This window comes from Callithrix jacchus, chromosome 10, assembly GCF_049354715.1.
Source record: "Callithrix jacchus isolate 240 chromosome 10, calJac240_pri, whole genome shotgun sequence".
NCBI classification, from domain to species: domain Eukaryota; kingdom Metazoa; phylum Chordata; class Mammalia; order Primates; family Cebidae; genus Callithrix; species Callithrix jacchus.
The window spans coordinates 98,449,544-98,474,388 of NC_133511.1; the positions used below are offsets into that span (position 1 = coordinate 98,449,544).

Below are 24,845 nucleotides of genomic sequence, written 5' to 3' on the forward strand. Positions count from 1 at the left end.
CATCACAGAATCTCGAATCCTGACCTTCTTAGAAACCTACCTTGCCTCAGGTCATCAGAAGCCATTACCCACAGTCCCTGGGGGACTCAGTCCAGTTCAGAGAGAGCTGGAGGAAGTTGCTATTAAATTCGCTCGCCTGGTCAACTATAACAAGATGGTCTTCTGTCCCTACTATGATGCAATCCTCAGTAAGATCCTTGTCCGATCCTAATGTGTATGCACCTACAGCAGCAGTATTACTCACTCGCCGCAGAATACCTGTTCTCAACTCTAATGTTGCATTGGAAAATGGCTATATAGTACATGTCTATTTAACAGCACTGATTCCAAAGGGAAGAATATTATGTATCACTGTTGGAAAGATTCGTTGAAAAATGCACTGAATTCTATTTTGAGAGATTGTATTTATGAGTGCAAGTTTACAAATCAAAGAAGATTTTTGTTCTTGAGTTTTACAGGTAACATTCAGCTGTGTCTCCACTCCTTTCCCATCATGTCATTCCAAGGAGGCTGGGACCTCTCTCTTCTGCAATCTGGGTAGTTCTTATTTCAGATACCCTGTGCTGACAGCCATCCAAGCGTAAAAGAGACCAAGCCGTGACTTCACCTCTTGCCCTCCCTCAAACAGCCTTGCCCCTGACTCCTCCCTCCTGGTATTTTTTGTTAGAAGGGCTGCATAACGTCTTAGTGCCATTTTCTCCCCCTATTTATTGCATAAGGCTCCCAAGCCCTTTGTTTTAGAGGAGAATTATTTGTCTCCTTTTTTTTTAACTTTCTTTTTTATATTTGAATTTTTTTTCTTTTAACCTTCCCCGAAAGACACAGAGTTATTGGACTTTAAAAAGCTTGTTCTTTTATACAGAATTACTTCTGTGTCTGGATGACAGCAGTTATGACTTATGACATCTAGTGAAAGGAAATTCTGTGACTTTCAACCCTTGAAAGTCAAGGAGGAAATTGTTTGATAAATAGTTTACTGTAATGTGAAGGAAATGTCTGAAATTCTTACTAAAAATTTTACTCTGAGACAATACACAGATGTGTTGATTAAATTAAATTCTGGAATTAGATTTAAGTGTTTTTAGATAAAATAGCTTGAGTTTACGAATCTCCTAGGTAAGCAAGTCATAGAAAATCTCTGGTGTTTGAGCATTATTTTTCAAGGAACTTCAGTGACTGGAATTCCTGACATGTCCTCTGACTGTGAGTGATTTGGGTCTCACAGATGATCTGTTCTGTTTGTTTGTTTGTTTTAAAGTGTACACGTGCATGTGTGTATTTTAGACAGGGACATTATATTAGAAGCAGAGCCATGAAGTTGGAATGATCTCCAATTGCCAGAACAGCAAGTGGTCAGACTATATTACTGTACGAGTAATGCAGTAATAGCAGCACATGAAGGCTTCTGCACAGGAAGCTAAGAGAAACTTAGAAGCTGGCCGGGTGTAGTGACGCATGCCTGTAATCCCAGCACTTTGGGAGGCCCAGGTGGGTAGATTACTGGAGGTCAGGAGTTTGAGACCAGCCTGGCCAACATGGTGAAACCCTGTCTCTACTAAAAATACAAAACTTAGCTGGGTGTGATGTTGCATGCCTGTAGTCCCAGCTACTTGAGAAGCTGAGACCGGAGAATCTCTTGAACCCAGAGGCAGAGGCTGCAATGAGCTGAGATCATGCCACTGCCCTCTAGCCTGGGTGACAGAGTGAGACTGTCTCAAAAAAAAAAACAAAAAAAACTTGGAAGCCATTTCAGAAAGACCCCAGGAAGACCAGCAGCCATCCCTGCACACCTAGGGGTAAGGGCTACATTTCACTACTAGCAGCTGTTTTCTCTGATCCCTCTTTGTAAGGAAATGCAGTGATTGTAGGTTTTCAAGAAAGACTTGAAGAAGCAGTTGGGTGGGTATCCCAATAGGACTGATTGAGGGGAAAGCAGATGTTCTATGAAAAGGATATTGGTCCCGGTAGAGTCCAAATACATTTTGCTTTTAGGATTTTCAAGATTGCTGATGGTCCCATGGTTTATACAAGGACTTGATCTGGCGCTAGGAGCTCAGATAGAAATTACATGTGTACAGATCAGCATTGATGTTGGTTCTAATATATGATGATGTGATAAATTTTAAAACAACAACAACAAAAAAAAACCAGGGCTGGGCACGGTGGCTCACACCTATAATCCCAGCACTTGGGATGCCAAGGTGGGAGGGTTACCTGAGCCCAGGAGTTCAAGTCTAGCCTGGGTAACATAATGAGATCACATCTTTACAAAAAGTACAAAAAAATTAGCCTGGTTTGGTGGCACACGGTTGTACTCACAGTTGTACTCCCAGCTACAAGCTGAGGCTGAAGCAAAAGGATTGCCTGTGCCCAGGAGTTTGAGGTTGCAGTGAACTATGGTCATGCCACTGTGCTCCAGCCTGGTCAACAGAGCCATAGCCTTTCTCTCCTCACCAAAAAAAGTAGAGCCAGATATATCTTTAGATCCCAGGGAGGAGACTGGAGAATCTGGGGTCACTGTAATCTGGCAGACTGGCCACATTTTGTAAGAGGACTTTTATTTATATTTATTTTTTGTTTGTTTGTTTGAATGTGTTGTTTTGGGGGCGGGGGAGGGATGGAGTTTTGATCTTGTTGCCCAGGCTGGAGTCCAGTGGCACAATCTTGGCTCACTGCAACCTCTGCCTCTTGGGTTCAAGCGATTCTCTTGCCTCAGCCTCCCAAGTAGCTTGGATTACAAGCATGCACCACCATGCCTAGCTAATTTTGTATTTTTAATAGAGACGGGGTTTCTTCATGTTGGTCAGGCTGGTCTCAAATTCCCAACCACAGTGATCTGCCTGCCTCGGCCTCCCAAAGTGCTGGGCTATAGGCATGAGCCACTGTGCCCAGCCTGAATGTGTAATTTTTTTACAAAGAAACCATATCACTTCATTTGTTACAGCGAATAATTCAAGAGGGCCCCAGAAACTTCTTTCATCCACAGAATTACAGAAAGGATAAGCACCCTTACCACCCAAGCCTTTGGTTCATTTGTTTTATTTTGTTTTGATCTCTGTTCTCTTACCACACTGACATGCTGCATCCAGAATGGAACTCTTGTCTTCAAGTTTTATACTAGTTAGGAGGCTAGTCGGTCAGGACATCCCTAATTTAGCTGAGGAACCTGGGAAAGTCTTCCTTGATTTTTGCTTCATCCCAAGTCCCATAAATGTTTTCTTTAAAAATCTGCAGGCAAATGATGTAGAATGGACAGAGACATGAGATAGAAATCAGCAGAAGGACAAAGAGTACGGCTCCCATGGCACTAATAGACAGTAGCCTCCCAAGGCTAAACACAGAAAGCAGTGTGACTACCACATGGCTCCAGGGAGTACATGCCTTTAGTTTCTTCTGTAATGTGGGCCAGAGGACAACCTGGAGGCAAGTGTTACCATGATGAAGGCATGCAGGGACCAGGGAAGGCGTGATGCTAGCAGCCAGAAGCAAAGGTGGCCATGTTCAAGGATAGCGTGCTGGACACAATGGCAGTATTGGCACCATAGTCAAAAAAGATGAGTTGGCCCAACAGCATGAAGACGGATGTGGCATAGATGGTGTCAGTGCTGACAGACTCTGCCAGGTTCTTTAGCACTGGTGAAAAGCCATAAGTGAAAGTAATGAGACGAGGGCACTCTCCAGGTCAGCCCACCAGGTCCACCCACTTTTCTTCTGCCCTTCACCTCCATCATTGAAATCAAACAAAACCCAATCAGTGAAGAAGCTAGGCCAGTCCCAAAAAGCCAGTGGGTGGCCAGAAGACCCTCATCCATGGAACACCAGATAACCAGAAAATCACAAACGCTGCACAGCTGCTGGATCACCACACTGGCCACTATTGGTATTTCCAAGCTTGGATGTTTTTCTGGAGCTTTACCAGGAACCAGGTCCACTAAGTTATCAGGAAAGGGCTGTTTCTCGTATAAGACCTTCTGCCACTTTACCTCCTTGGCATCAATTACAGGTTGGGGACACATTATCCTTTCATTCAGACTCAGGCCAGTTTAATCATTGCTTTCACAGAAGTCCATGTGGTTCTTGTTCTTGATGATGTTTTGAAATGAGACCTCCCTGGAAGTTCCATGCTGTGGTTGATGTTCTACCAACCTTTCCTTGTTTTCAAAGGCAGCAATCCAGGCTAGACCTAAAATAGATGAGTTTGTCTCTGAGGCAGGACAACACAGCCAAGTTCCTGCCCAAGAGTTCCTGGGGATGCGTGGCTGGGGAATGGCGGCCACCTGCCTTTTTCCTTGCGAGGGTACTTTTAAAGACGAAAATCACATCTTCTATGGTATGTTCAATGAGGTCACTTCTGGAATTGTTCTCTTGAGGTGGAGGCTTCTCTATGGCCACTGTGCCTGGTGATTGTGTGATTCTGGGTTACTGGGCTGAGAAGCCTCAGCCTCAGAGTGTTTGGAGCCTTTTCTTCACCCTCCAAGGCTGAAGGAGAGGAGCTTACCCCCAGCTACACAGCAGCGATCACCACTTCCTACAGCCATTCTTCCTAAATCTCAAAAACTCTTCTTTTATAAGAGTACATTCTTGCAAGATATTTTTCCCCTCCTGAGTTCTTACATTGCCAGAATTCCATTTGGACAGTTTGAAATCTTGATGCATGAATAACTGGCTTCACAGAGTCTCTTGGCCCCCCACTACCTCAGTGTCCACTGGTGGAGTTCTGCAACTGGCAAAAGCCAAGAATGAAGGAAGCAAACTTCAGAACCACAGTATTCATATTGAATCATTTTGTTGTTGCTCTATGAAGATAAATAAGCTAATTTTCTTCCTGGAATCTCATAGGATTATTACTAAGCACCAGGGAGATCCACTTTGTTCATATAGTCACTCAGGAAGCATTACTAAGCATCCAGCTGTACCTTCCCCTACAACTCTCCCTCCAAAACAAAACATCCTTTGGAGTGTGGTGTTCTTCAGAATAGAACAGATTCTATATGCTGCATTCAGTAACGGGTTGTGGAGACAAGTGTCCTTTCCTGAAATTGCCAGGTGTATTTGGCAGTAGTACTTTACTACTTGTGGATAGAACTGAGAGTGAGGTCAGTATCACCAAGCCTCTTGGATTTCTTCAATAGTCTCATGAATGAGTGAATGTTTAGAGCAGTAACTGCTACATTGTTGGCTCTTGGTTGGGTGGATGGATTCTCAGTCCTGGTGTTTTAAAAAATCTCATTCTGGCTGGGCGCGGTGGCTCATGCCTGTAGTCCCAGCACTTTGGGAGGCCAAGGTGGGTGGATCACAAGGTCAGGAGTTCGATACCAGCCTGGCTAAGATGGTGAAATCTGGTCTCTACTAAAAATATGAAAATTAGCTGGGCATGGTGGCGGGCGCCTGTAATCCCAGCTACTTGGGAGGCTGAGGCAGGAGAATCACTTGAACCTGGAAGGTGGAGTTTGCAGTGAGCTGGGATCACACCGTTGCACTCCAGCCAGAGCAAGACTCCGTCTCAAAAAAAAAATTCCCTCTGAAGCAAGCTATAAAATGTGATTATTTATGTGACGATATGACTCTACCATAAATGTACTTCAGGTAAGAAGCACACTGACATGGTATCTTACTGATCAAATGCAGTTGGTAGGTATATATGAACTTTTTCCTCTGTGAAGAAAAGCTATTATAAGTTTGACTTAATAGGTCTATAGTATGCACTACTGGCCAAGATTCTAAATGGATTATTTGGCAATTCTGTTTCTGTGGTGGTGCTTATTTTCATTTCTCCAAAGCCTTAAGATTCCTGGGAATAGAGGAAGTGTTGCTGCCACCAACTTTGCTAGTTAGTTTCAAAGATAATAGGTGTTTGCTGTTTGATTTTGGTGACCTTTTGGTGAGCTCTGATTTATATGTGGAACATTTGTTTCTTTTCATTGTGAGGCCAGGTGGTAGAGTGGACAGACTGGGAGCTGTCAGGAAACCAGGGCTCAGATCACTCTGTAATGTACTAGCTGGGGCAAATCAGGGCCCATTCCCAACTCATTTAAAATGAAAGGACTAGACATGGTCTTTAAGCTCCCTTCTGATACTAACATTTGGCAGTAGCAGGATTGTGCACAAAGCTCCCAATTTAGAGAAAGATCTGGGTTTGAGTCTTTTTTCCTCTATCGCCGCCTTACCAGCTGTACAACATTGGGCCAGTCATTCTCCTAACACCTCAGTATTTTCATTGTTAAATGGGAACACTCCTAATTCACACAGTTGCTGTGAGGATTACATTTGGTTAGAGTGTTTGAATGCTTTGTACATAGAAAAGGACGATCCCTTTTATTTTTAGCTGCAAAGGTGAACATGTAACCCTCTATCCGTAGGCGCACATCTGCTGTGGTGTTCGGTTCCACTGCTAGCGCCCAACTTCCCTTCAGTCAAGCACATTCTACAGGCCTGTAGGGAAGGTTTTCTTCCTGTCCTCTCCTAAGACTTGTTTACGTTCGTCATCTCTTCTGTACTAGAGCTGCAGTCTTACCTTTGCTCACTTCCTAATATCCACCTCCACCCCAGTGATTTCTCCCCATCTCCACCTCTGTATTATTTGAACTAAATGAATCCATGATTGAACAACTGAATGGATGAGTGAATGGTAATGGATAGTGGGCTATGAAGTCATATTTAAAAGTACTATCTCATTTAAAAACAATCTAAATAAATAACTACGATGATATTTGCAAGTGTGTATTTGTATTGGATTTTGCATTATATAATTATTTTAATGGAAAACCTTTTTGGTCATAGTATTCAAAGCAACTTCAAGGGGTGAGGAAGGGGATAACCTTTAAGCCCAGGTAAGCTCTGTTTATTAAACTATAAAACGTTCACTGGTACTTTCAGAAATAGCCAGAGTTTTACAAAGTATGTGTTAAAAGCCTAAACAGACATAATTCCACCTAAAACTATCCTTCGTGTGGGTTGCTGTCACACCTAACTTACATTTATTGTGTACTGAACCTAAGAACCAGAACTAAGCTATAGGCCTGGTTAGATGGAGTGTCACTTTCCTTGACTTAAAAGTAACCTTAAGAAAGAGGGGCCAGGCCAGACACTGTGTCTCACGCCTGTAATCCCAGCACTTTGGGAGGCTGAGGCAGGTGGATCACGAGGTCAGGAGATTGAGACCAGTCTGGCCAACATGGTGTAAAACCCCATCTCTACTGAAAATAAAAAAATTAGCCAGGCATGGTAGCACGCACCTGTAGTCCCAGCTACTCAGGAGGCTGAGGCAGGAGAATCGCTTGAATCTGGGAGGTGGAGGTTGCAGTGAGCTGAGATCACATCATCGCACTCTAGCCTACAGGCATGCACCACCATGCCCGGGTAATTTTTTATAATTTATATTATATCAGCCTGGGTGATAGAACGAGACTCTGTCTCAGAAAAAAAAAAAAAAGTAACCTTAAGAAAGAGGGGCCAGGCAGTGTGGCTCACGCCTGTAATCTCAGCGCTTTGGGAGGCTGAGGCAGGTGGATCATTTGAGGCCAGAAGTTCTAGACCAGCCTGGGCAACATGGCAAAACCTTGACTCTACTAAAAGTACAAAAATTAGCCAGGCGTGGTGGCGTATGCCTCTGCTCCCACCTCAGCCTGCTGAAGGGGGAGGATGGCTTAACCCCAGGAGGCAGAGGTTGCATTGAGCCAAGATCTTGCCACTGCACTCCAGCCTGAGTGACAAAGTGAGACCCTATCAAAAAAAACAACAAAAACAAGGCCAGGTGCGGTGGCTCAAGCCTGTAATCCCAGCTCTTTGGGAGGCCGAGGCGGGTGGATCACGAGAGATCGAGACCATCCTGGTCAATGTGGTGAAACCCGTCTCTACTAAAAATACAAAAAATGAGCTGGGCATGGTGGCGCGTGCCTGTAATCCCAGCTACTCAGGAGGCTGAGGCGGGAGAATTGCCTGAACCCAGGAGGCGGAGGTTGCGGTGAGCCGAGATCGCGCCATTGCACTTCAGCCTGGGTAACAAGAGCGAAACTCCGACTCAAAAAAAAAAAAAAAAAAAACCAAAGAAGGGCTGTGCATGATAGCTCATGCCTCTAATCCCAGCGCCATTGCACTTCAGCCTGGGTAACAAGAGCGAAACTCCGACTCAAAAAAAAAAAAAAAAAAAAAAAAAACCAAAGAAGGGCTGTGCATGATAGCTCATGCCTCTAATCCCAGCACTTTGGGAGGTTGAGGTGAGAGGACTGCTTGAGCCCAGAAAGTCAAGACTAGCCTAGACAACACAGGGATATCCTGTCTCTACATAAAATTTTAAAAATTAGCTGGGTATGGTGGATGGTGGTACATACCTGTGCTCCCAGCTACTTGGGAGGCCTAGGTAGGAGGATCATGCTGTGATCATGTCTCAAAACAAACAAAAAGATAGCTGAAAATTCTTGTTCTGTTTGTTTTTGAGATGGAGTCTCACTCTATTGCCCAAGCTGGAGTGCAGTGGCACAATCTCGGCTCCCAAGCTCAAGCAGTTCTCCTGCCTCAGCCTCCCTGAGTAGCTGGGATTACAGGCATGCACTACCATGCCCGGGTAATTTTTTATATTTTTAGTAGGGACAGGATTTCACCATGTTGCCCAGGCTGATCTTGAATTCCTTACCTCAGATGGTCTGCTCACCTCGGCCTCCCAAAATGCTGGGATTATAGATATGAGCCACTATGCTGGGCTGAAATTTTTATTAAGTAACACATAAGTTCACTTGCTCATTGTCACAAAGAACTGCCAACTTTAATAAAGGTTGTCTTAGGAATTTTTTTAAAAAAAGCAAAATTTATGAATATGATGACTATACTTTAATAAAACTGAACTCAACATTTATTTATTAACTGTAGGCCAATACAGGGTTATAAACATTAAATAAATTAATAATTATTGACCAAGGTCAATATATTAACAAAAATGGTGTTTTTTTAAAAATTCTTTTTCATTGCTACAATTTGGTTGTTCAGAGTTTACTAGCAGCGTCTGTAATCTTTTTCTTTACTAGGTGTGGCCACATAGATGCAACGTCTTTTCCTTTTTTTTTTTTTTTTGAGACAGAGTCTCTCTGTGTCGCTGGGTTGGAGTGCAGTGGCACGATCTCAGCTCACTGCAACCTCTGCCTCCTGGGTTCCAGCAATTCTCCTGCCTCAGCCTTCTGAGTAGCTAGGAATACAGGCATCTGCCACCATGCCCAGCCAATTTTTTTTTCATTTTTAGTAGAGACAGGGTTTCACCATGTTGGCCAGGCTGGTTTTTAACTCCTGATCTCATGATTTACCTGCCTCGGCCTCCGAAAATGCTGGGATATGGCGAGTATCACATTGAGGTCACCACCTAAGACCTCGATCAAGTTGGGGTCACCACCTGTGGAGGTCTGTCCTGCAGACCCTGATTCAACGACGGATGAATGAATACATTCTCACACCTAGCACAGTGATTCTGAGTGAGCTAGGGTTGGTCGTCAACTGCTTTCAGAGGGCAATTGCAGCTAACCGACTACCACTCACTGCTTCTCATCACATTTATTCAGTATAGATTTAATAACAGAGGTTCTAAGTCATCATACTTGTGGATAATTAACATGGATAATTAAAAGAGTGGTTTTACGAATGACAAAAGTTTACATGAGCAAACAGACAAAGGAATGTAGGGTAAACAGACTTAACTGGGGAAGCTTTATTGTCCCGATCTTTTACCCTATGACTTAAAATTCTAATGTAATGAACTGGCTGCCTTCAGCTTGTTCCTTTAAAATGTTTTGGCTTTCTAAAAGATTTGAGATTATAATCTTCTAACTTTCCCTAATATTTTGCCAGCCACCCCAAGTGAATCCCAACACTGGGGTTATAGGCGTGAGCCACCGCGCCTAGCCGCAACCTCTTGTTTGAATTGTAGTGGTAAAGGCCAGAGTTTGACTAATTTTTGTTTAGGAAGGACACACGTATAGTCCTCGAAACTTTTGTCTAGTTCTGGAATCTTGTCGTTGCTTTTATAAACAGGAAAAATATGGATATCTTTGGCATTTTCTCTGGGTCCAGCAATACTGATCTGAGTCCTTGGAAGTGTAGGCCTGACTGTACCATGAGTCTGCACATTAGATTTCTAAAGGTAAGTTCAGATTCTAACATCATGCTGCTTGTTGAACTGTTTAACAAAAGGAATTATCAAATATTCAGGTAGAATCACCTTAAAAATAAAAATTCATACATATCTATAGCAATTAGAACATTAGAAAATGTTTTCTTCTACTGAGAAACAATCCTTGTTATGTCCAAAGAGCTGATCATTTCTAGGCCAAAAAAAAAAAAATCTAATAAATGCAATAGGAACAGTTATCATATACATGATAGCCTTAACAATGATTGGTAACAGTTTGAATCTGTGTCCCCACCAAATCTCATGTCAAACTGTAATCCCCAGTGTTGGAGGTGGGGCTTGGTGGGAGGCGATTAGACTGGGCAGGGTGGAGAGTCCCCCTGAATGGTTTAGCACCATCCCCTTGGTTCTATTCTTATGGCAGTAAGTTCTCGTGAAATCTGGTTATTTAAAAGTGTGTGGCACCTGCTCCCTCCTCTTCATCCTGCTCTGGCCATGTAAGATGTTCCTCTTCCCCTTCACTTTCTGCCATGATTATACATTTCCTGAGGCTTCCCCAGAAGCAATTGCCACTATTTTATCTGTACAGCCTATAGAACCATGAACCAATTAAGCCTCTTTTCTTTATAAATTACCCAGCCACAGATATTTCTTTACAGCAATGTGGGAATGGACTAATAAAGTGATTAAAGGCACTTTTCACCAGGTGTGTATGTATGTGTATGCCTGTGCTAAAAAAATGGTTTTTCACACACGTTCAAGTGGCTTTGTTTTATTGTCTGTGGGAACACTTTTGTAGATCACTTACAGGTATTTGAAACTGATTTGTCTTCTTCAAAACACTAACTGTGGAGTCCTAATTAGGGAAAGGGAGTCAGGCTGGCAGGAGCAGGGAAAAGCAGAAAGAAAAAGCAGATAAGCTATGAGTCTGCCTTTCCTCATGGTCCAGGACAGGTAGCCGTGCTGCACTGAACTTATCACTAGACACCTGCAAGTTAGCTCACTGCAACCTCAGCATTCTCAGTACATAAAGCCCTCTTCAGCAGATAGCACCATCCTGTAATATCCCCAGCAAGCCTTTGTCTTTTGCAGACAAGCCCCTTCTCTGCTGTGCTGCCTGGTGCAACCTTGCAATGTATTTTCATACCTTCTCTAATCTACCTACAACTGTCTTGGTAAATTCTTCTTACCCTCATACCACTGGCCCCAGATGGCTTGCTGCTCACTCACACTAACCCACCAAAACAGCTCTTCAGGAAAGAGTCTACACTTTTATATTTTATTTTTGAAGCAAGGTCTCACTCTGTCGCCCAGGCTGGAGTACAGGGGTGCAATCATGGCTCACCACAGCCTTGACCTCCTGGGCTCAGGTGATCCTCCCACCATAGCCTCCAGAGTAGCTAGCACTACAGGTTTGTACTACCATGCGCAGCTAACTTTTTTTTTTGTATCTTTAGTAGAGATGGGGTTTCACTGTTGGCCAGCTGGCCTCTAACTCCTGGCCTCAAGTAATCTGCTGGCTTCAGCCTCCCAAAGTGCTGGGATTACAGGAATGAGCCACCATGCCCAGCCTACACCTCTATTTTAAAGTCCATGCCACCGGGCGCAGTGGCTTCATGCCTGTAATCCCAGTGGCTCAGGAGGTTCAGGAAGGAGAATTGCTTGAACCTGGGAGGCAGAGGTTTTGGTTAGCCAAGATTGTGCCATTGCACTCTAGCCTGGGCAACAACAGTGAAACTCTCAAAAAAAATAATTAAAAAAAAAAAGTCTACATCATATGGTACTACTTGTGTCTTTTTTTGTTTTTGAGACAGTCATGGTCTGTCACCTGGGCTGGAGTGCAGTGGTGCTATCTTGGCTCACTGCAACCTCTGCCTCACAGGTTCAGCAATTCTTCTGCCTCCATCTCCCAAATAGCTGGGATTACAGACTTGCATTACCACGCCCATCTAAAATTTTTGGTAATTTTAGTAGAGACGGGGTTTCACTATGTTGGCCAGGCTGGTCTTGAACTCCTGGCCTCAAGTAATCTGCCCACCTTCATCTTTCAAAGTGCTGGGTTTTACAGGCATGAGCCACCACTGGCCTAGTTGTGTCTTAAGTCTTTTTGCGGTGGGGAGACAGTTTCGCTCTTATTGACTAGGCTGGAATGGAGTGCAATGGCACAATCTTGGTTCACTGCAACCTCCACCTCCTGGGTTCAAGCAATTCTCCTGCCTCAGCCTCCCAAGTAGCAGGGATTACAGGCATGCACCACCATGCCCAGCTAATGTAAAGATGGGGTTTCTCCATGTTGGTCAGGCTGGTTTCGAACTCCTGACCTCAGGTGATCTGCCTGCCTCGGCTCTCAAAGTGCTGGGATTACAAGCATGAGCCACTGCACCCGGCCAGTTTTTTTTTATTTGTTTCTGAGATGGAGTCTTGCTTTGTTACCAGGCTCTGGAGTGCAGTGGGGTGATCCCAGCTCACTGCAACCTCTGCCTCCCGGGTTCAACCTATTCTCCTGCCTCAGCCTCCCGAGTAGCTGGGACTACAGGCATGTGCCACCACCCCCAGCTAATTTTTGTTATTATTTATTTATTTATTTTTTAAGAGACGGAGTTTCACCCTTGTTACCCAGGCTAGAGTGCAATGGCGCGATCTTGGCTCACTGCAGCCTCCGCCTCCTGGGTTCAGGCAATTCTCCTGCCTCAGCCTCCCGAGTAGCTGGGATTATAGGCACGTGCCACCATGCCCAGCTCATTTTTTGTATCTTTAGTAGAGACGGGGTTTCACCATTTTGACCAGGATGGTCTCGAGCTCATGACCTCGTGATCCACCCGCCTCGGCCTCCCAAAGTGCTGGGATTACAGGCTTGAGCCACCGTGCCCAGCCATTTTTGTTATTTTGTTTCCCCATGTTGGTCAGGAGGGTCTCAATCTCTTGACCTCGTGATCCACCTGCCTCGGCCTCCCAAAGTGCTGGGATTATAGGCGTGAGCCACCATGCCTGGCCATGTCTTAAGTTTTGATGATAACTGATATTTTTTAAAAACTCACAACTTGAAATTGATACTTGATAAAGTCTGAATTAGAGGCAGCTTTATTTCTAGGCAATTTTAGCGTTAATGGGAAAATACTGGAAACTAAACACACTTTTGACTAATTTATATAGCCTTGCTACATATAAATTTATATGAGAAAATGATTAAGATAATCTTTTTTTACAAGTAAGACTTTTATGGGACATTTGCAGCTGATTTCAAATGTCAGATTATTTAATCACATCTGAATTCAAATTCTAAACTGTCTAAATTGTTTCTAATATGTAAGATCATTTCTTTATAAACATAGTACTCTTCCTCCCCTCCTTTTTGTTTCCATCCTGCTTTTTAGTTTTTAACTAGTAATGAGAAGAGGAAGAGGAGTTGTTACCAAAGAGCAAAGTCTAGTTCTCTGGACAATTTGCATGACAAATTTTTGTTCACTGTAATTAGAATTAGTTAAATAGATGTCATTTTCCTTAATGCTATTTACGTTTAGCTCATGGGAAAAAATGTTCTTGAGCACTGGGCACCTTTGAAAATATACAAGTTGAGTATCCCTAATCTGAAAATCTGACATCCAAAGTGTTTCAAAATCTAAAACTTTTTGGGTGCCAACATGATGCACAAAGAAAATACTCAGTGGAGATTTTTGGAGTTTGGACTTTTGGATGAGGGATAGTAAACTGGTAAGTATGATGCAAATATTCTGAAATGGAAACAAATCCAAAATCCTGAATACTTCTGGTCCCAACTCTGTGAGAACAAGACAGCAGGAGGTTAAACAAATTACCACACTTAGGTTGCTTTCAAGAGAGAGAAAAGATAACAGGATCTTAATCCGTCTCAGACTTACTGGGGAGCAAATGCATTCATATTTGAGGATTTCTAAAATATTTAATTTGCCTCTTAAAAATGTTTTTAGTAAAAAAAAAAAAAACCAGGAAAGAGTGTGTGATGCAGCCTACATTTAGTAAATACAAGATGACTTTTCCTTGTACTGACATTTATTTTTAAATGGTATTGAACAAATAACATAAGTAGTTATTATAAATAAAATCTGAAAGATGCACAGGAAGCATGATGTTTCTGAATCCTTTTATTTTTTAAAGGACTTTTAAAATTTCAAACTACAAAACAGATTTCATACATTCTGCCATAAATAAAAACAAACAATAAGGCAGGACTCTACATAAGCAAACCAAGAACAATTGTTTTTCAGGAAATGTGACAAAATGCTTTACAATCATAAGCCATCCAGTTTTTAAAATAAAACTGTTGAAAAACTCACAAATCTTCAAGCGGCACATACAAGACACCCTTGAAGAGGGAACAAAATGTGGTTCTGCCATTTTGTACTGTTCTCACATTTTTGAAAACCTAAATTTTGCTTAGAGCATAGGTCTGTTCCATATTCTAAAATTCACACAGGTTGGTTTGTTTTTTCCCAAGAACCATATGATAGAGGCACCAATGACAATACAACTTTGTTTCCAAGAACCTTGTAACAAAGCGTTGTCTCTTTTAAACATACGACTTGAGGCAAAAAGGGAATCCTGGACAGGAGTTTTCTTGCAGAGGCGTTTTAAGCCCTACCGAATCCGCTTCTGCTGCCGTGCTCTGTAAATGTCATGAACAGGCGGGACAACGGCTCCCTTTTCTTCATCTTCATCTGAATCCTCATTGGGCCTTTTGACAGCCTTGGTGAGTACTGCATTACTTTCCACTGGGCCGTTGCCTTCTACAGCTAGCTCTGGGGCCCCACCGGTAATAATCCTCACAGCTTCCTCAACAGCTATTAAAACAACAAAATGTAAAAACATATTCCACTAGGAAAGGGTATGTATGTTCAGCTGTGGATACTTATAGTTCACTTCATAGCCTACTATTTTAGCAAAATATGGGATGGTACTACTGATGCTAAATAATTAAAGGAAAAGACAAAAGCACTAATAAAGTTATTTTCATAAGCCAAGTCTGATAGTGCATGTTCACCTGAATAGAAAAGATAAGCTTTTATGACATTTTATTTAGTGGAATTCAATATGAATAAGCCTCTCTCTGCCAGAGAGGGTTTGGATAACTCCTGGGTTTCAGTGCACTTCAAGTTGACTGGCTGTTTTTGTAAACTTAAGTGGCAAAGAATAACAGTGTCCTCCGCCTATGAGACAGCAATGTGGAATGACACTCTGAAATGGAGTTTCCGTTACTTACTATTTGGTATCTTGCATCTTCGGAAAATTTCCATCAGTTCGTCCACTTGTACAAAGGGACCCTATTTTGACATGAATAAATTTTAATCCCTAGTAATCTGATAAGTTGAAGTAGCAATAACTTTGTACAGTTACTGTAACCCACAGAGCCAGTATCTACCATGAAAATAATAAACAAACCTGGAAACAGATAGGAGGAGGGAGAAGTTTCATTAAAACAACAGCTGCAGGGGGGACTGGGAACACTCCACCAGGTACAGGATGTAAGCCTGGAGCTGTCAGAAAAAGAAAAGTATGAATCAAGTAGGATGGAAGAGTTTCTGCAAAGAGCTAAAATAATGTGACTTGCACATAAAGATCTTCCATGCTATGCTGCTTTGTTCTGGACATTTAAGTTGCTTCTAGTGATTTACGAAACCAAAGCAGTTGAGACAGTGAGAGCTGTCTCAACGCCATGGCCACGAGGAGGCAGAGAAGTACACAAGTGACTTTGTACAAGACCAGGGCTGAACTAAAGTCAATTTTTGTCAAAGACGTTTTCTGAGTTGCACAAGTCATTTGTTCAGCAATCCTGTTTCAAGTCAATTATTCAACAACATATTTAATCAGAAGGGCCTTGTTCAAAAATAATCTAGAGAGGCTACTAACTTGAGAAGAAGTTTGGCTCTTGTTGCCCAAGCTGGAGTGCAACGGCACGATCTTGGCTCACTGCAACCTCTGCCTCCCGGGTTTAAATAATTCTCCTGCCTCAGCCTCCCAAGTAGCTGAGATTACAGGCACTCACCACCATCCCCAGAAAATGTTTGTATTTTTAGCAGAGACAAGGTTTCACCATGTTGGCCAGGCTGGTCTTGAACTCCTGACCTCAGGTGATTCACCCGCCTCAGCCTCCCAAAGTGCTGGGATTACAGGCTGGGATTGAGCCACTGCGACCGGCCATAGCAGCATTTCTGAAAACCAAGTATCACTGCCAGATGGGTTCCTGGAATCTGGATCATTGAAGTTTTGTTTTTAGGACGTTCTTAGTTAATCTGGTTCAAAGATTAAAGCTAAGTTACTTGTCATAGTGACCCTAAGTTTAATAATTAACCCATAATTGAGAGGCAGTGTCACTTTACCCCCACACCTTGGATTTAAATCAACAAACAAATCGAGGTCTCAGTACTGGATCTAAAGTCATGGCTTACGTGCTAAATGTCGTGGCTGAAATGGAATCATCTGCTGAGTGTCTGGTTTAGGGTATTCTGGTTTTCTATCCACTTCATCTTTCAGAACAGGCACTATAGAAGGAGCTACAACTGGGTCTGGAATTATAGCTGCTAGCTTAGCACGGGAGACATCCTGAAAATGCAGAACAGAAGAATCCTAAACCTGAAAAAGGGACTAGTAGAGAATAATCGTGCAATTCATAACCTTGAGGATACACTGTGAATACCTGGGTTAAAACTACAGAAAGAAAATGGAGAGAGATAAGCAAGGACTTCAGTGATGGCAAAGATTAATAACAAGGAAAGCTATTTGGTTTTAAGACTCAGTGTATTATAACTTTACCCCAACACAAGTTAAAAGTTATTAAACTCAGTGTTGCCAGGTAGGACATTTGTAGAACAGATAAAAGCTTTTGTGTGTAGTCATAAGACTGGGAGAGGCTAGGATAATTTGGGGGAAAAGACAAGATTTTAGATCTTCTGACACCTCCCTTCCACTAGAATTGAACATTAGTTTCATCAAATAAAGAAGCTGGATTAAGTGATGTCCTGCTTTGTGACGGCATCACACTGCTTAAGATTTTGCTAATGCAATGAAAAATTATTTCCAATATACTATTTATTACAGGGGACAGGGAAAATTTATTGAGCAGAGACAATATTCATCAGGCAATTTTAGCCATTTATTCTCTCTTTGATGAGGCAAATAGTAACATCTCCATTTTACAGAAGGGACTAAAGCTCACAAAGTTTCTGTTATTTCCCAGGTCACATAGCTAATAAGAAGTAGAGAGAGGAGGACTGGGAGGCCACACCTCCCTGACCTCAAATCCATCCACAGTCTTCTTTTCAGTACACTAGCATTGCCCTGCCAGGGCTAAGAAAAGATATGCCAAAGGGAGCAATACAATGAACAGAGCAACACCTGTGAACAGAGGCCTATCCCAGAGGAGCTTCCCTGCCAGGCAACCCAGTGTCACTCAGTCTATCTAGAGCCAGAAGAACCCCTTTTTGCCACCACCGAGGGATATAAAAGCATTCCACTTTCTCAAAATTTGTTGAAATGCAGTTGGTGACATCTGGTATTAATTATATAAGCAAATCTAAATGTTAGGCACATTGGGTATCACCTTTTTTTTTTTTTTTGAGACGGAGTTTCGCTCCTGTTACCCAAGCTGGAGTGCAATGGCGCGATCTCGGCTCACTGCAACCTCCGCCTCCTGGGTTGAGGCAGTTCTCCTGCCTCAGCCTCCCGAGTAGCTGGGATTACAGGCATGCGCCACCATGCCCAGCTAATTTTTTGTATTTTTAGTAGAGACAGGGTTTCACCATGTTGACCAGGATGGTCTCGATCTCTTGACCTCGTGATCCACCTGCCTTGGCCTCCCAAAGTGCTGGGATTACAGGCTTGAGCCACCGTGCCCGGCCGGGTATCACTTTTTAAAAATCTCTCTCACACACATACATACACACCATACCATTGACCATACACGCAGAAGCACATTAATCCTTCCCCCAAAAATAAAAGAGCAGTAATATAAGATGGAAAACATCATATTCAGGAGGTAGTTCTACCTCCTGAATACTTACTATTTTCTTTTTTTTGAGACAGAGTCGCACACTGTCACCCAGGCTGGAGTGCAGTGGCATGATCTCAGCTCACTGCAATGTCTGCCTCCTGGGTTCAAGCAATTCTCCTGCCTTAACCTCCCAAGTAGCTGGGATTACAGGTGCCCACCACCACGCCTAATTTTTATATTTTAGTAGAGACAAGGTTTCACCATGTTGGCCAGGCTGATCTCAAACTTCTGACCTCAGGGGATCCACCTGCCCCAGCCTCCCAAAGTGCTGGGATTACAGGCGTGAGCCACTGAACCTGGCCACTATCTTCAAGTTTTACTTGAAAATAGTAAGATCTTTCTTTTCTTTCTTTCTTTTTTTTTTAAAGACTGGGTCATACTCTGGTTTCTCTTTAGATCATATAAATCTTTCATCTTTTACTAAAAGACAGGGTCTCACTCCATCACCCAGATAGGAGTGCAGTGGTGTGATCATGGTTCACTAAAGTAGCCTCAGCTTTCCTCCTCAGCCTCCCAAATAGCTGGGATCACAGGCAGGTGCCACCACAACTGGCTAATTTTTTTTTTTTTTTTTTTTTGGCAGAGATGGGATTTTATCATGTTTCCCAGGCTTGTCTTGAACTCCTGGGCTCAAGTGATCTGCCTGCCTCAACCTCCCAAAGTGCTGGGATATAGGCGTGAGCCACTGTGCCTGGCAGATCTTTATTTTCATTAACTTCATTAATTTTCATTTTCATCTTAGAAAAGTTGAAATAGCCTTTAGCGATTGCACAAGGTATAGTTAAGTCCCTCACGTAACATTGTTAATATGTTCTAGGAAAGTATAACTTTTAGACAAATGATGGGCTAGGTGGCTAGGTGTGGTGGCTCTTCCTGTACTCCCAGCACTTTGGGAGGCCAAGGCAAGTGGAATTCAAGCCTAGGAGTTTGAGGCCAGCCCAGGCAACATTGTGAAACCCCATCTCCACAAAAAAATACAAAAAGTAGCCAGGTTTGGTGGCATTCACCTGTAATCCCAACTACTTGGCAGGCTGAAACAGGAGATCACCTGAGCCCAGGGAGGTCGAGGCTGCAGTGAGCCCTGATCTCACCATTGCACTCCAGCCTGGGCTGGATGGACAGAGTGAGACCATCTCAAAAAAAAAAAAAGAAAAAAGAAAAAAAGAGAGAGAGAGAGAAATGATGTATAGCAAAACCAATGTTTTTCTTAGCAAGGTTGTAATGAAACCACATTGAACACAAAAACATTATTTGAGGATCTGCTGTATATCATTTTGCTTAAAGTCAGAGTTTCCAGGAACCTATCAATGATGTTAAATGAGGATTTACTGCAGTAAAATATCTTTGACTTTTCATTGAGAAGTAGTTAAAATTAGAAGCAGAAACTACTTAACCCTGAGCAATAATCTTTTGGTTCATACTAGGAATTTGCGTCTGCCACAGAAATAGAGTTTACATTAACAAAAATATCTGAATATCAATTATGGGTAGTTTTTCTCAAAATATTTTATCTGGATCAGAAAGAGCAAGACCCAGGCTAAAAGAGAGCAGTGAGGAAAAGGAGAATGATGGTCAGGAACATCCTAATGCTGGCTGGCTTTAAGAGATCAACTGAGGACTTCTCTGTGAATTTCCATCTTAGTCTTTGTTCACATGTCACAGAAAGATCAAGAAATGATAGAACAGTGGTTTTCTCAGCAAGGGCTGTTTTGGGGCTTCATATATATTAATCCCTCCCTGAGGCCTGAACAGGTTCAGGTGCCAGATTTATTTTCTTATGACTCAGCAGTCTCTATAGAAGAGTTCCATTCATAGATGAGCTAATTCCTCTAAGGGCCACTGAAGGAGTGCCATTTTAAGAATACAGATCCCTCAAAGAACTTTATGGATTTAACAAGCTGTAATATTTCTTCATTGTATCTTACAAAATATGCAACAGGAACTACATTTGGTTTAAGATCTGTCAAAACATATTTATCAATTTGATAAGAACTATTAGAAAAAAAGTAATACCTAAGTTGACATTCAGATTTTCTTTTTTCTTCCTTCCACGCCCCCTCCATCTTGCCCACCAGATATAAGGCACTGACAATTTCAGAGACAGAATAAAGTATTAAATCCCATTTCATTCTCATCTGTTCAGCGACTTTGACACTCAGCATTTCTTTTAAACCCAAGGAAAATCTCTGAACTTTTTTCTTGCTTCCTGCAAATCTATTCTAAAACTAGATTAATTTACATTTCAGACTTTAGAGTGCAGGTTATCATTGAACTCTTCTAAAACACTGGAAAAGTGAGGACACTACACATCTTGATCCCAAGTACATACCTTATAACCAAGTGCTTTTAGTTCACTTGCAGAGCAAGGATATAAATCCATGAACTTGTATCTGTCTACTAGTAAAGCGGTTTCTTTGCCTTCATACTCTTCTTTGAATGCCGTAAACCGTCTTTTCTCCACCTTGAGTATACTAGCTAGATCACCAATATTACTTTCAAAAGCTAGAAATCGGGCCCATATTTCTCTGTAAGAAAAGAAATACAATCAATACTTTAATTATTCTGGGTTTAGGGCAGGGAGTTCATTTACAAAAATGCCTTAAGCGCTCCCTTTTCCCCTTAAGTTATAAAGAGTGATTTTTTATTATAAAGAGTTTTAAACTATAGAAAAATAGAATAGTATAATGAATACCTATATACCACTACCTATATTGCTAATATTTTGCCATATTTGCTTCATCTTATTTTTGCTTATCTCAAAGCAAATTATAAACCTATCACTTGAGTATTTAAGCCCATTTTTGAGTTTTTACTTATTTAGTATAGCTTCCTATTCTTTGTGGTCAAGATGAGAGACTTACCTTAGAGAGGGTACACTCTAGGTGGAGAAGTTGGAAAAGGAACCTAGACAAATTTCTAATTTCTCCTGAATAATGTGGCTTCATTGTTTTATTTAAGTGGCAGGAATTATAATGTAGAATACATTGTTCATCTAATATATGAATAAAAATATATTCCAAAATCTAATATGATTACTCTATTGTTTTCCATTAAGTGGATCACTGGGGACAAACTGGTACCTCATCATTGTTCTAACAGCTAAAATTAATGCTCTGTGACTACTTACATGTCACTAAGCACCTTTGTACTAAAGTAATATATTAAATGCCTCTTATATACCAGATATGTGGCTATCACAAAAATCCTACACTGGTAGACATTATTGTTAATAAGAAAGTGAGGCTTGGCAGAGCTATGAAATTTGCCATCTAGTTGGTTGAGCTGGATACTGAACCCAAGACTCCAAAGCCTTACTATAAAATTTCCACTGTACTGCTTCACAATGTTGTTCCTCTGTAAGGAACAACAAGTCAAAACCATAAATCACAGACATACTATGTAAAACAAACTTTGAATATGTAAGAGTCTTTGCTTTTGAGTAAGGGAGGTGAAAAACCATATATATATGGTTTTTTTCTTTTTCTTTTGAGATGGCTCGCACTGTCGCCCAGGCTGGAGAGCAGTGGCGCAATCTCGGCTCATTGCAATCTCCACTTCCTGGGTTCAAGCAGTTCTCCTGCCTCAGCCTCCTGAGTAGCTGGGACTACAGGTGTGTACCACCATGCCCAGCTAATTCTTTTTTTTTTTTTTTTGAGACGGAGTTTCGCTCTTGTTACCCAGGCTGGAGTGCAATGGCGCCATGTCGGCTCACCACAACCTCCGCCTCCTGGGTTTAGGCAATTCTCCTGCCTCAGCCTCCTGAGTAGCTGGGATTACAGGCACACACCACCATGCCCAGCTAATTTTTTTGTATTTTAGTAGAGACGGGGTTTCACCATGTTGACCAGGATGGTCTCGATCTCTTGACCTCATGATCCACCCACCTCGGCCTCCCAAAGTGCTGGGATTACAGGCTTGAGCCACCGCGCCCGGCATTCTTTTTTTTTTTTTAATTTGTAGTAGAGATGGAGTTTCATCATGTTGGCAAGGATGGTCTTGATCTCCTGACCTTGTGATCTGCCTGCCTCCTCCTCCCAAAGTGCTGGGATTACAGGCGTGAGCCACTGCGCCCGGCCTGCTTTTTTTCTTTGAGACAGGGTCTCACTCTGTCACCCAGGCTGGAGTGCAGTGGCGTGATCATAGCTCACTGAAGCCTCAACCTCCTGGGCTCAAGCAATCCTCCTGCTCCCACCTCAGCCTCCCAGTAGCTGGGACTACAGGCATGCACCACCACACCCAGCTAATTTTTAACATTTTTTGTATAGATCAGGTCTCACTATGTTGTCCAGGCTGGTCTCAAACTCCTGGGCTCAAACCTTGGCCTCCCAAAATGCTGGGATTACAGGCTGAGCCACTGTTTCTGGTTAGGGATATATAGTAAACAAGAAAGATGATAATAAATTGCTATGACATCTCTTAAAACAATTCTAATAACTGTTCAGAAATTTAAAAGTACTCCTAAGCAGGTGTAAAAGTATTGCTGGTAGGCAAAGTAAGTCTTGAGAAGGAAAGGAAATTCCTTCTGAAACTCACACTCAAGCAAACATTCACCCCATAGACCACAATTCAGGTAAGAAACCTGTCTTTAGAACCTGACCAATAGCTGTTCACAATGGCTTACCCAGACTTCTCAGGAGGAAGGCTTCCAGATGTTAAAACTCGTTCAAACAAAACTCGGGTATTATTGTCCTCTAGGATATTGAAAAAGATTTTAAATGTCTTTTTTAAAATTCACTTTTACAAAGCAACAATATTTTCACATGCATTATCTCACTTCATCCTTAAAAAAATCCTAAGCAGAAAGGTAACTACTATCACACTTGGTTTTTATAGATGAGGAAACTTGAGCTTCAGAAAGATTAAGGGATTTGATCTGGCTCTTGGTGATCGGGTAGCAGAGCAGTAACCGGAAGCCAGGTTTTCTTCCTTCTAGTTCAGCCCTCCTCTACTGCAGTTCTACTGCATAATCATTTATAACAGTGCTGCCTGAACCAGGTATCCCATTTGGTTTTTAAAAATAATGACAAGTACCTATCTGCTGATGTTAGTCAGACTACTAATATTTTTTAAATACACTGAATGTGGAAGGATGGCAAAATCAAACTTAAAAATAATTGAGTTTCTTATTTTGAGGCACCAGGACTATGCTATATTTAGCTACTTTAACTCTTGCAGAGGTCCAATATCTAAGTTGGTAGGTAAATACTGAAATGGAAATGAATTAAGAATTATTGACAGAGGTATATTAAATTTTAAGAGTCTTAGGAGGTCCTCTGTAGCTGGAAGTGGGAAGATGACACTTCTTGCTAAACTCTAAGGAATCTTTTATTACTTAAGAATCCAACAGTAACAACAACCATTGAATCCATTACTAACAACCACTGAATTGTACACCTAATGGATGCACTTATGGCATATAAATTATACTTCAATAAAGCTGTTCAAAAGAAAAATTAACCCAGCAGAGGAGTTTTTTTTTAAATTGCCTGGGGGTATTCAGTTTATCATGTCTATATGCAAAATAAAAATCCTATTTTTTAAATTTAAAAACTAAACATATTAGAGCAAAGAAGATAGTACTATTTTTGTGACTTCTATCTTCAATTTGACATATTATACTTTTAAAAATGATCTTATGTTTTATCTTTTTCTGTTTTATCCCAAGCTTTGGTCCAGACACATGTTTTACCATTCCACAGAACTTTTACACTGCCTGCTATGCTCTCTGCCCAGAATAATGCATTTTTCTGTTTCTTTAGCTGGCTAACTACCGCTCATCTCTCAAAATTCAACTCATGTGCCTTTCTCTATGACACCCTCTAGAACACTGTTGTCCATCAGCAATATAATACAAACCACATATGGAATTTAATAAAAAGTGTAAAATCAGGTAAAATTAATATATTTAAGTTAACCTAATGTATCTAAATCTTATTTCCACATGTAATCAATATGAAAAATGTTAAGATAGTTTACATTTTTTTGTGCTAAGTCTTTGAAATGTGGTATGTATTTATACTTATACCACAACTCATTTCAGCCTAGGAACATTTCAAGTGTTCAATACCTAATAGTCTAGTGACTACCATAATTGTGCAGCATAGCTCTATAACTTAGATATACTCTCTTCTCTGTGCTTCTATAGTACTTCATTCAGGAATCTATTAGAGTATTTGGCATATTTTTAATGATTACCACCCTCATCATAAATAGTTAACATTTATGGAATAACTACAACATTCTATATATAAGTGAAACACATGCAAAAACTCATTTAGCCTCTCAACAATCCTATGAAATGTATTCTTATTATGACTTCAGTTACCTCTGCAGATGAGAAAATTGAAGTTTACGATTACACACCTAACCTCAGAACTATGATATAATGAACCATCAAATGATGATGCAATTATATTTACACATTGGATTCCCCCACAAAAAAATGTTCTGGTGAATCCTATTCATCTTGGTATTCCCAGACCCTAGTAACCAGAAGGTAATGAGTAAATGTTTCATGGATGGATAGATGAATGAATGAATTATCTAAGCACTGATTTTGGAAGACAATAATGCTAACATCATATATCATCTTCATTTTTAAAAACTAATAAAAATACTTATATTAGTAGCTATTCTAAAAATTAGGCAAAACAAGATTGAAAGAAATATTAAATGCCCCACTATTTCATTTTTTGGAGTTAACTCTTTTCC

At 41.4% G+C, this 24,845-nt stretch overlaps 2 protein-coding genes and 1 pseudogene across 9 annotated transcripts in view; 1 reads left to right on the plus strand and 2 right to left on the minus strand.

Annotated features, from left to right (window-relative positions):
* The window catches only part of TCP11L1 (t-complex 11 like 1), a 38,523-nt gene extending 31,814 nt beyond the window's left edge, over positions 1–6,709 (plus strand). For 4 of the 8 annotated variants that reach the window (XM_009007890.5, XM_035262314.3, XM_078340815.1 and 1 more), the window contains one exon: positions 9–6,709. In XM_009007890.5, the coding sequence (XP_009006138.1) occupies positions 9–211 (203 nt within the window). In that variant the 3' untranslated portion in view covers positions 212–6,709. The remainder of the gene's footprint in view (positions 1–8) is intronic. The other 4 variants (XM_035262313.3, XM_035262315.3, XM_078340814.1 and 1 more) reach the window with 1 other exon arrangement.
* LOC103796273 (phosphatidylinositol N-acetylglucosaminyltransferase subunit C-like) lies at positions 3,154–4,016 on the minus strand (annotated as a pseudogene).
* Positions 6,710–14,219: 7,510 nt separating the features above from the next.
* Positions 14,220–24,845, minus strand: part of CSTF3 (cleavage stimulation factor subunit 3) — a 77,880-nt gene continuing 67,254 nt past the window's right edge. Inside the window, exons 16-21 of the mRNA XM_002755150.5 lie at positions 22,756–22,825; positions 20,464–20,659; positions 16,534–16,687; positions 15,527–15,621; positions 15,348–15,408; positions 14,220–14,928 (exon numbers count right to left, since the gene is read on the minus strand). Of these exons, the coding sequence (XP_002755196.1) occupies positions 14,726–14,928; positions 15,348–15,408; positions 15,527–15,621; positions 16,534–16,687; positions 20,464–20,659; positions 22,756–22,825 (779 nt within the window). The 3' untranslated portion in view covers positions 14,220–14,725. The remainder of the gene's footprint in view (positions 14,929–15,347; positions 15,409–15,526; positions 15,622–16,533; positions 16,688–20,463; positions 20,660–22,755; positions 22,826–24,845) is intronic.